This window comes from Lygodium microphyllum, chromosome 18 (assembly GCF_053477565.2).
Source record: "Lygodium microphyllum isolate KBCC chromosome 18, Lygodium_microphyllum_v1.1.10, whole genome shotgun sequence".
In the NCBI taxonomy this organism is placed as follows: Eukaryota; Viridiplantae; Streptophyta; class Polypodiopsida; order Schizaeales; family Lygodiaceae; genus Lygodium; species Lygodium microphyllum.
In genome coordinates, this window is record NC_141152.1 from 117,930,918 (window position 1) to 117,943,304 (window position 12,387).

The 12,387-nt window shown below is 40.5% G+C and overlaps 1 protein-coding gene across 1 annotated transcript in view; it reads right to left on the minus strand.

Annotated features, from left to right (window-relative positions):
- Nucleotides 1-5,705: 5,705 nt before the first annotated feature.
- Nucleotides 5,706-12,387, minus strand: part of LOC148021295 (uncharacterized) — a 58,986-nt gene continuing 52,304 nt past the window's right edge. The window contains exons 2-4 of the mRNA XM_087699160.1: nt 6,712-6,831; nt 6,453-6,555; nt 5,706-6,191 (exon numbers count right to left, since the gene is read on the minus strand). Coding sequence (XP_087555286.1) covers nt 5,940-6,191; nt 6,453-6,555; nt 6,712-6,831 — 475 coding nt within the window. The 3' untranslated portion in view covers nt 5,706-5,939. The remainder of the gene's footprint in view (nt 6,192-6,452; nt 6,556-6,711; nt 6,832-12,387) is intronic.

Sequence of the window (12,387 nt, forward strand, 5' to 3'; positions counted from 1 at the left end):
CCTCAAAACTAAATTTGAGATGAAAGATTTAGGAGAGTTGTGTTATTTTCTCAACATAGAGATAATCAAAACTCCAGAGGACATATGGTATAGTATGGTTGATTGCGAGTCTATTTCTATACCTTTGGATGCTAATGCTAATCTTAGTGTATATGAGGGTGACTTGATTGAGGATGTCACTACGTATTGAAAGATTATGGGCAACCTTGTCTATTTGCCGATCACTAGACTTGATCTAAACTACACCATTGGTTTGAAGAGTCATTTTATGCAACTTCCACGAAAGCCACATTTGGATGCAGTGTGGTGGACATTATGTTATGTCTAGTCCACATTAGACTATGCCTTATTCTATGGTGCAAGTGTACCATTGGACTTGTATGGTTACACAAATGCAAATTGGGTTGGTAGTTTTTCAGAGAGGAGGTCTATCACTGGCTTTATATTTTCCTTTGGCAGTGCTTATGTTACTTGGAGTAGCAAGAAACAACCGATGGTTGCCTTGTCTAGCACAGAGGCAAAGTACAAAGGTGTTGCAATTATAGCATGTGAGGTAGCTTGGTTACACAAGCTACTTAATGATTTGGGGATGCATGTGGACAAGAAGATTATCATCTACTGTGAGAATCTTAGTAGCATTCAATTGGCTAGGAACCCAATGTATCATGCATGGACCAAACACATAGAGGTCCATTACCATTTCATTCAGAAGCGGGTTCTAACAAGTGATATTGACTTGGTTTGTGTTAGAATAGAGGATCAAGCTGTTGAAATTTTCATCAAGGCCTTGGGAGAGTTGAGAAGCTTCAACACTTCACGACTATGCTTGGAGTTCACAAGCTCATGTTGAGCTCAAGGGGGAGTGTTGAGATGCCGAGCTATACATGAGCTTGCATCCACAACGTGCCTTGGTGATATGGCAAGATATTACTCACTAGCATGTTAGGTGACAGACATGAGGATATACCGTTGATTCTACAGCTGGACTACACCCTCATAGTCCACCCTTGGTTATGGCATATTAATTATGTCGCCTCTTCTTTCCTTAGCAAGTTCACAATTAGTGACCGCATACACATATGTTTTGGTACTTGCATATTAGTCTTTTATTGTGTTTTAGATTTAGTTCACACCTCTTCTTTCCTTAGTACGTTCACACTTAGTGATCGCATGTACATACGTTCTAGTACTTTCATATTAGTCTTTTATCATGTTTTAGACTTAGTTTTGTGTGGAAGAAGAAGAAAGGATGGGAAGAAAATTTCAGCCCTATCTCTCTATGTTCCCAAGTCTCCATTACTTTTGTGTATGTGCTCTTGGGTTCACCTCTCTCCCCTCTTATCTGTTTTGAATTAAAGAAAGGAAGAGATAGTATTCCAACATCTATACAAGGATGATTTTCTCATTTTACATCAATACACATCTTACTTTGGGTCATCTTGTAAGTTAGCTACATTGCACTTCACCTTCTATGCACCATAGCTAGACCATTCCATTGTGTGGGAAAGTGCAATCAAGTAGTATATCTCCAAGCTTGGGTCAACTTTTAAGTTATCACTCTTTGATCTTATTTATTTTAAGTTATTTTTGTGATGTGTAGTCACCCATCCACCATACATAGATCATAGTTGTAAATATGGGTGAAAGCAAGTTAACATATTACATGATAGTATCTCCATAGACATTGCTAGATAATATCACATTCTAATATTCTTTCACCTTTTTGACTTTGTTTTTCAAAAATTTTTGGGGTTGTTACATGGGATGATGTGGACCTCTCTCTCTCTCTCTCTCTCTCTCTCTCTCTCTCTCTCTCTCTCTCTCTCTCTCTCTCTCTCTCTCTCTCTCTCTCTCTCTCTCTCTCTCTCGTGGAGATGATCAATGATCTCTCTCATCCCTTTGTCTCTCTCTACCTCCCTCCTACCTCGCCTCACTTTTTCATGATCTCCTACACTATATTGTTCAATATCCATTGATTGTGGCACTGCACCATGAGAGGACGCTAAGGTCAAAGTACCCATTGTGGCTAATGTTTACAACACAAATCAAGTACTATATTAAATAGTCAAAGTCCAAGAAACAGGATCGAGAGAGTGACATTTGTCAAGAATCCAATGTACTTTTTAGGTGATATACAATTTCTTTTTTTGCAATTGAATGTTGCATTTTCCACACTCTTAGCATCACATTTAGCATTGGGATGTTGGGGGTCATTCTTGTCATTAGTAATATTTGTTGGTTAGCTGCACACAAAGCATTAGTATGTTATTGGTATGCTACTACTTAAGCTACTTCAAATTTTATATGCTTTATAGAAATGCCAAGTATATTTTTAGTATCTAGTTTAGCAATTTACACCTAACCATTAAAATAAACATGCCTAGTTATTTTGTATTTATTTATCTAATTACTAGTATATAAATTTGTATAGATATGCATGCATGCATGCAAGCATATGTATTCATGTGTGAAAGTTTTGTCTATGTGTATGTATACGTATGCATGCATATAAACATAGACTTATAATTTGGGAATTTGGATGTGTCTAAGCATATTTAAACAATGCACACATGCAAGCAGCATAGTTATATGTTCATGAGTTTACTAGTTTGATTGTGTATTACATTAATAAAAGGTTAATAAGGTATCAAAAACCTTATATTCCTTATTCGGCAAGGCTTACCACAAAATTTGAGGAGTTTGCATACAAATCAAATCTTTTGCCCTTAAAATACTTTTGCAAGCTATAAGCACCACAAATAAATCAATCCTGGCCAACAATTCCAAATCACTTTTCCAATAAGGAGTTATTGTCAAGTAAAATGGGAAGGGTGGCTAAATAGGATGAGGCTATTAGCTTATTAGGGTATAGTACTAGTAAGTTGTGCTCTTTTACCATTACACACTTTTGCAAAGCCATATACACCACAAATAAATGAAACCTACCCAACACTTCCAAATCACTTTTCCAATCAAGATTTATTTCCAAGTAAGATGGCAAGGATGGCTAAACACACTACACTATTAGCTTATTTTGGGCTGACTAGTTAGCTGTAGAATTAATGAATAGATGAGGTATTGTTTCCACCTCTTTCCAACATCTCTAACACCCATCACTTATTCAAATCTTAGCTACTCCTTCCCCAATCCAAAGAGCATTGTAGATGATGAGCCAAAGGACATAAGAAACTTTTGGTTGGATCATGAAGAAGCGGACACCATTGAATTTGTAATTCCATTGTTTACTAGTTAAGCCCATGTTCCATCTTTTATTAAGGGAGTTGTGAAGCTAGGTATTAGTTTGGGGGTATTGGGGACAAGCTACAAGGATCATCTATAGGCCACTTGAAATTTCTAATGTTATGAGCAAGGTCATCTAGGTAGGCATGAGGGGTGATTCAATGGGATTTCCTAACTTGAATAACTCTAACTACTAATTGGAGAGGTATAACCCTTGAGAGAGAGGTGAGGATCAAGTCTTTCTTTTCCTTATCCCAAATCTCCTTCGAAGAGTTAAGCATTTGTTTAAACATTTGGTTGGCTAGGATATTATATCATCAAATATAGTGACACTTCTCCATAAATTGTAAGAGACTACCTAATGAAGGGCAAAGTTGGACTGTATTGATAGGTTGAAGGAGAGGGTTGAGCTTGAACCATGACTACCAAATGCCTTTCACTTAAGTTGAATGAGAGGGTTTAAACTCGAACCATGACTACTAAATGCCTTCAACTAAAGAGTTGCAATAGAGGGAATGATCTCTTTATTAGCAAGGTAAAAATCTAGGGGGGAAAACCTTTCTAATTAACTTGGCAAAACGAGTTGTTTCATAAGGATTTATAGTTGGTTTAATTTTAGTAAATCAACGTGCAACTCTCTAAGGAGATGCCTCAAACATTTCCTATGGAGATTTGGTAGGAGGTAGCAAGCACATTCAATGCATTGGGATTTGGTAAGAAGTAGCAAGCACATTCAATGTATTGTAATTTGGTCACTGCAAAAAAGAGAGATGGTGATCTTAGTATAGAGTGTTCAAAAGATAGGGTTGTGCTTCTATGTTTTTCCCTTCTCAAAAGGCTTGCTAAAGCATAGCCTTGGATATAGTCATGAGGTTTTAGATCACTAAGGCTAAACCGCAAAGTATATGGATTAACATTGGATGGAAATGTGTCTAAGTTTGCCTAAGATGTTCTTGTTCATATTCCAAGACTTGAGGTGGCCTAGGAAGTAGTCAAAGAATGGAAAGCAGTATTAGATCAAGCCAAGTAACTGGAAGGATTCCCAGGATGGCAAAGAGTATTCAGTTGTCATCATATGTGCCCTCACTCAATCCAATTTGATTGAGGCCCAAGCTATCAAAAACCAACTCACAAAAAGGGATTAAAGTGGGAGGTAGATGTATGGTGTGATCTCAACCAAGGATGTTGGAACTTTGACAAAATTACAATGCATTACAAGCTCAATGGCCAAGAGATGCACTAACTAGCTAGTGTTTTGCAAATGAGGAAGGTGAATCATCTTAGTAGTGTGTCATTGCACCAATGAGCAAAGGGGTTGTCTTAAGATATATAATTGGTGTTTTTTGAATCTTTGGAAGAAAAGGAAGTTCTTTCCTCGTCCAAACTAAAAACTTGGAAGAGAATGGTGAGCTACAAAGGATATTCCTACCATGCTCAATTTAACCTTCAAGAAGGTTGCAATGGTAAATTTTCAAACTAAGGATAGAATAAGAAAGAGTGACTATGCTCCTTTGTCTACTTTGTAGAAGAATAGTACATCCCATTTGGGAGTGCTTTGAGGTTAAACTTGAGGAAGACAAATGGAAGACAATAAGCAATTGGATGAAAAGTGTCCAACTACATTATTTGGGCCCTAGAAATGCTAGGCCAAGTATGAATGAAGACTCCCTTGAAGCTTGTCATGTCATCAAGGCTTCACTCATTAAGTTCATTTGGAGGATGAGGAATTTAGTGTTATTTAGTGCTATTTAGAGGGATTCCCAGAGGACAAAGTGGTGAATAATATCTCAAAGCTCAAGAGAATACCCTCATGGTCTTTAAGGATTTAAGCAAGAAGGTTCATATCTACAACAAAGTTCACAAGAGTGTTTAATTGGGTAGGGAGGGACCTATGATGCATCTTGATCTTTTAGATCCTACAAATACTTTTTTACTCAGCCTACGTTATCGAAAACAAGTTGTTATGTTGACCAATTTTTGCAACAACTTTTATGGTGAAACGGTCTACTTCCAAGACACAAAAACAACTTGAGCTTAATGATAAAGTGTGACAAAATAGGAAATACACATGAGCAACTGATTGTGAATCGTCCACAGTTGTTACTCATGCAAATTTCTAGATTGCTCCCATTGCACTAGAGCATTGGCAACTCAAAGTGGTTAAGTGACTGGCTCAAACCAAGGGGACTTTCAAGTTTCCATCAAAGGTACTCCTATCACCTTGTATATGTGCTACCTCGACATTTGCATCAAAATCAAGGTATCTTAGGATCTACATCATTAGATTCGTTTTCCCAAATAATAAAAAATAAAAAAGGAACTGAAACTAAAACTAAACCGCACCCACATGCATTGTATTCCCCAAAAGATTAAACTATCATAATCAAAAGCTCATTAGCTTGCTGTGTTCCAATAGGGTAGGGTATAAAAGTCGAAAATCAAACGCCTTTGTGAGACCCTTGTGTCTGTAAGGTGAGAACCATCCAAAGACAATTAACCCTCCATACTTCAATTGTCTCACAATGTACTGCATTCTAATACCTTTTCAACCAGGCTCAAAATTAGTATGATAAATTGATTTGTAGCTCAAAAGTAGCAGATTATGAATGCGACACACAGAGTGGGGCATAAGGAATGTGAGCCTCTTCTGCCTTGCAGCAGTGATACAATGATCAATCAATCATCAATAGAACGATCAGTTAATCATCATCATCATCCTCGTCAACTTCCTCATATTGAGGTTCTGAGGCCTCCATCTCAGCAGCTTCTGCTTCTTCCTTTTGCTCCATAAGCGTCTTCTTTAATCCTTCCTTCAGGTAGTATCTTTCTATCTCCTGAATTTGCCTGTACTTCTTCCGAGGAGGAGGAGCCTCTCTCCCTTCATGAATGGCCTGCGCTCTTGCTAGATCATAAGCACGATTCTGAATACGTCTGTTATTCCAAAACTCTGCCTGCAAAAGTATTTACTTCCATTAAGATGATTGTTCACTCCTCTTGCTTTGAAACTACGATTCAGCACCACACACTAACAAAGCTATATGTACAAGCCAGACAAATCAGATATCCGAAACAGCATGCATCATTGATAATCGCAAAATGCCTCTCTCAACATGGTCCTATTTCAACTCACTGCGTTTAACACCCATACGCACAATCACTCTTGTAGTTATATAAGCCAGTGCACGGGTGTTTCTGTGATTTTTTCTATTTACATCTGCAATTTCAGTTGCCCTTTGCTTGGGAAGCCCCATATCAACAAGCTCCATCACTCGGTGTGCCAGCTTGCGTGCAGGAGATTTTTCAAAGCCTTCAACCCTGCCCAACAGAGAACAAGAGCTCATAGCATTATGCCCATATATAATAAAATCCCCACTGTACTGCTACCTGTGAGTTTGGAAATGAATGGATGTACAATATGGTCAATGACATAATAACAGGAAGTCCAGATGCAGTGTGGGACACGAGACTTACTCAACTGACTCATATCCCAACTCTGGATACCGCTTGAGCACATCTTGCATATATGGATCTTCTGGTAGTATAATGTCAGTGGGATCTTTCAAAGGGGTGTAATCTGCCAAAGGTGGGTTCCTGCAGTACTGGAAAAATCTCTCTCTCTCTCTCTCTCTCTCTCTCTCTCTCTCTCTCTCTCACTCTCATAGTCAAGTGAAGGGGGACGGAGATGTGACAGGATGGCCAAAAATAGGGGATGGGGTACAACTTACAAGAGTCCAGAAAGGCATTAAAACATTCAAAAAATACTTTAAAATTTAATAAATTTTTTACCTTAACTGTGAAATTCAGAATGTGCATAATCAAAAAGTATCATAACAACAAACAACAATGCATGAAACTGCCGTACAACATTGAATGCCAAGATCCCACATGACAGAGGTGTCACTTGACACTAATACATACCAATCACACAATACAAATAGCCCAAGGGCAAGCTGAGTAGATATTATTAACAAAGTCCAAATAAGCTGGTAGACATTACCAAGTACGTGTCATGACTCACGTGGTAACTCATCATTCACGATCAATGAGTACAAAACTGAAACAGATAAATAAAAGGCCAACCAGACGTGACCAGCTGCTTAACCACTAAATACTAAGTAGTAAAGTCTACAGACTGAAGTACACAGTCTCACAAAGTCCAAATGACAAAAGCAAATCAAAATGACCAAATGGCATTTTGTAATTTTTAAATGCCAAGGCCCAAGATACATGGAGCGAATACAAATCAAAATGGGTCATCAGTCATGCCGAAGCCGCAAGCATCATTTTGAAACTTGAGGCCCTGCATCACAATGATGATTGATCACTATGATCCTTCTCATCCTCATCTTGTTGGTGCTCATGTTGCTCTTCCACTTGCTACTCTTCCCACTCCTGAAAAGGATTCGGGCAACCATACTTCTACCAAGCATGCTGAAGTTGGCAATCCCAAAAACCAAATCATTTGCCTTTTATGTGCCAAGGTGATTTCTCTTTTTCTTGAATGTTATATGGCTATAGGAGCTCTACAGCTGCTCTAGACAAGAGGGACTACCTACCTGATTTAAGGGAAATATGGGCTAAAAAAGTGCCCTTTAGCTTAAGATTTCATCCCCCTTTAAATCAAGAGAGATTTGAGGTGGACCAATGGGAGAGGGGGAGTATCAACTTCTTATCCAGTTTTTTTTAAAGAGATGAGTGGTCTTCTAAGGTGAGGTACTTTTAAAATATCAAATCAAGGACTACCATGTGTAAAGGTGAAAAGAGGGAAATTCAAATTTTGAAATTAAAAATTGATCTCGTATGCATGTAATGATGAGACCCGCAGCGCATTTTTTGGCACATTTTTTGAGGGCTCTCAAATCACGCCACATGGCACAAGGTCCACCAAACTTTTTCTTTTTCCATTTGAAAAGTAAATTTCATAACTATGACACATCGGAATAGAACCCACAACCTGCAAGTTGAAGCCACAAGCCTTTACCACTAGGCCATGAACCAATCACAAGTTCAAAATTTATGTATATGATTATATCTTCTTTTGTGTATTTTATTCAAAAAGTGCACAAGCATGTACAAAACCACTTAACATGTCAAGGAAAACCACTGTTGCCATCATGATTGGTTTCAAACCCATTGGTTTGACTATTTGGTTAGATTAATCATGTTCTTAATCAACTCCTTACGAGGCCCTTTTGGAGTTCATATTTCCTCTAATGAAATAGCCAAATCTTGTGCCTCAAGCCCCTCAGCACCAAAATCCTCCCACGATAATGATGTCCCAATCTTACAATGTTCCACAATTGTATCAAGATAGCCAAATGAGCCATAGAGATCTCTATACTCAGTTAATTAATTCTGATTTTCCTCCTTGTGTCAACATCATGCACCAGTCCATCCAAGTAGTTCCCCAACCAGCCTATACTCCTTATCTTCCATTTGATTGCCACCCTAAAACTTTGGATCCAAGACAAACACTGCCGCATTCAAGGGAGAATAGTAGGAATTCCATTTGTTGATGTAATAGTCATGGATAGTCTCACATATGTCTATATCAAGCTCTAATCATTTAGCTTCTCTATCATCCTATCTATGGCCTCATAGACCTTGCCAATGTATGGCTGCATACCATCTACCTATTAGAGTGTTGCGATACAGAAGCATATGATTGGACCAAAAGAAAACAGTGAACACACGAAAGAGGGAGAGAGAGAGAGAGAGAGAGAGTAGAATGCTAAAGACTGCAAAGAATGAATATTGAATACAAAAGGGCAATATGTACAAGAAGCTTTGAGAGCATATACAACGAAGGTCTCACTCAATCTTCTCGAGAAAACGAGTGAAAAGGACCAGGCAAGAAGTCTACTATAAATAATAAAAAACAATGAATTAAAACATGTAAACTAGCCAGTAAAAACTAGCCAACTATTGCCACATGGCACTGTCCACTTGTTGCACATTGACCGACTACTGCCCACGATCATTTGGTGCCTGCCCAACTTGCCCAAAACTGGCTGTGTTGCCCTCACAACTGCATCTTTGCTTGTCTTGTACATGATGATGTTGCCTAAACTACCCTATCCAAGTCTGGTACCAATCTTGGAGGTGACTAAATCTCTAGCACCACCAACCTCAACAAATGCATTATTGGTTGTACCGTGGCCTCTACTCTGCATTTCCTTCCAAAACACAAGATTATCTGCCAATCCTATGCATTTTATCCTTGCAACAACGGTAGCCAATGGTGAGTCATCACTAATAAAGAGTTTCTTAAAGCACCACTGCATGTGCTCAATTGACCCAATATAAGGAACTTGAATGCAAACTAGGTTTTATAATAGAGCATTTTATTTGACTTCTTGTTAAAGTCAAGGCACAAGAATGATAATTTAGCACAAGTTACCATCAGATTTGTGTTGTTGATGATAGACTCCATGTTGTAATCACAAGCACGTGAAATTTTATTGCTTTGCTTAGCATTTGATTAAGTATTAATCAAAAGTGCAAATGTGACTTGCACATGTGAGGTGCAAGTTAATTATTTTACAATGTGGGACCCAAGATCTTGAGATATCAGTTGTTGCCAAAGACAAAAGTTGTAATAAGTTATGCATGAGAGCAAGGTTGTCAAGTATGAAAGGTACGATACGGTACAATACGATAAAATATTGTACTAATTGGTACCTTAAGATTTTGTAAGGTATGGTACGATATTAGTACGAAATAAAAAATTGCCTTGGTTATTTTAGACTACAAGTGATAGAGCACATGTTTAGAGCTAAAATAGCAATGGCACTTAAGTTAATAAGATGAATACATGAGGGTATGAAGGCAAAACCTGATGCGCTACTACAAGTAGATAGATAGGAGTGTATACATGATACATGATACTGTTAGAGATCAGATCAGCACAGGGCAGCAGGTGGCACGGTGCAGTCGGACTGCACAGTCAGACTGCCACGTGGCAGTCCGACCTGCAGCAGCCAGTCGGCTGCATTTAATGCAGCCGCCTGGCTATTTCTGGCGCCCTATTTCCCCCGCGCAGAGTTGGCCAAGGCCCAGTCTCATTGGGACAAACTGAAAGCCAAGATTCGATCCTTTCTCTTTCTATCATGCACTACAGCCGTGATCGCTCACATCGAGCACTTGACGGTGGCTCGGGAGATATGGCTGGAGCTTGATCAGATGTACAATCGGATGACCCTAATGAAGAGGGTTTCTTTGGAGGTACAGATGCGGACCTTGTCTGTAAATAAGTCTTCTTCGCTCCGGGAGCACATTAACAAGCTAAGGCAGCTTCAGATGCAGGTTCAGAATGCGGGGAAGCCGATTTCCTCCGAAGACATGGCAATCACACTATTGTCCCAGTTACCGCCACGATTCGGTACATTTTACTTTGCCCTTATTGCTTCGGGGCGAGAGTCTACTCTTCGGTGGGAAGAGTTGGTTCCTATGGTCTTGGACCAAGAGGAACAGTTAAAGGGACAGAATGCTTCCAAGTCGGAGGCGCTGACAGGTCAAGCCTCTCAGAAGAAGGGGAAGGACCAAAAGAAGAAGAAGGGGGATAACAAGTCCAAGAAGAACAAGGAGAAGGACAAGGACAAAGACTCCACATGCCATATTTGTGGAAAGACTGGCCATTGGAAGAAGGATTGCCCTAACAAAGACACGAAGGACACCAAGAAGAAGGACACCAAGGATTCTGGAGCGGTGGCTGCACCCTCATCAGCTGCATTTCTTCATCTAGCTGTCATTGAGGACGCTTCACCGAAAGCTTCTAATGCTGCGATGGCGGCTCCCCAGGCTCGAGAGTGGATTGTTGATAGTGGTGCCTCACGGCACATGACTCCTTCATCAGATGGTGTTGCCCAGCTGCAACCCTCGCGTGGGCAGATTCTCATTGGAGACAGCTCTTCAGTTTCTGTGGCAGGTCGGGGTAAGATGCAGCTTATTCCGGATGGACGAGGTGGGACCCATACCTCAAAGGTTTTGCATGTACCTGGCTTAGGGTACCATCTCCTTTCAGTTCATAAGCTTTGCTCCCTTGGTCTTCTGGTGGAGTTTGACAGTACTACAGTGCGTGTCCTTGATCGTAGATCGAGGAAGGTTCTCTCATCTGGATATGAGGAGAATGGCATTTACAAACTGAAGTCTTCCACCGCCCTCTCTACTATTTTTCTTACCTCTCAGTCACAGTCCGAGTTATGGCATGCTCGGTTTGGTCACCTGAACTATGACTATCTTCGGAGGGCGTCACGTGGACAGCTTGTTCGAGGGTTGCCGGATATAGTGGTGAGCCAGCAGCCATGTGTCTCCTGCATTCGGGGGAAGCAGCATAGGGATGCCATTCCCCACACAGCTTCGCGGCGGTCTACTTCACCGATGGAGCTAGTATCTACGGATCTATGTGGCCCTATGAGGAATGAGTCCCTGCGTGGGAGCTCTACTTCATGCTGATCGTGGATGACTACAGCAGGATGACATGGGTCTACTTTTTGGCACTAAAGTCAGAAGCTTTCTCGCACTTCAAGGATTGGCTTCTCTTTGAGAAGAACCGATCGGGCCGGAAGCTGAAGACCTTGCGATCCGACAAGGAAGGTGAATTTGTTTCTAATGAGTTTGCTCGGTTTTGTGCAGATAGAGGAATTCACCAAGAGTTTGCCAATACCAACACTCCTCAAGAAAATGATATTCTTGAACGGAAGAACCGCAGTGTGATCGAGATGGCGTGTACCATGATGGAGCACCGACAGACCCCTCAGGTTCTGTGGGCCGAGGCTGTGGCTACTGCAGTCCACATCCTTAATCAATCCCCTACTTCGGCCGTGGAAGGGATAACCCCATTTGAGGCTTATTTTGGGACGAAGCCAGATGTTTCTTACTTTCGGGTCTTTGGGTGTGATGCCTATGTTCACATTCCCAAGGCTCACCGTGATAAATTTGAAGCGGCTTCCCGACAACAGGTATTTGTTGGCTACAGCTCCCAGTCCCAAGGCTACCGACTGTATGATCCCGTGAAGCGGGATGTGTACACTAGCCGTGATGTGCGGTTTGTGGAGGTTCCGGCTACAACGGGTGAGGAGCATCCCGTTCTTGGAGATCCAAGGGAAATTTGGGCTCCTTCTACAGTTCCACTGGAGCCCGTGCCTT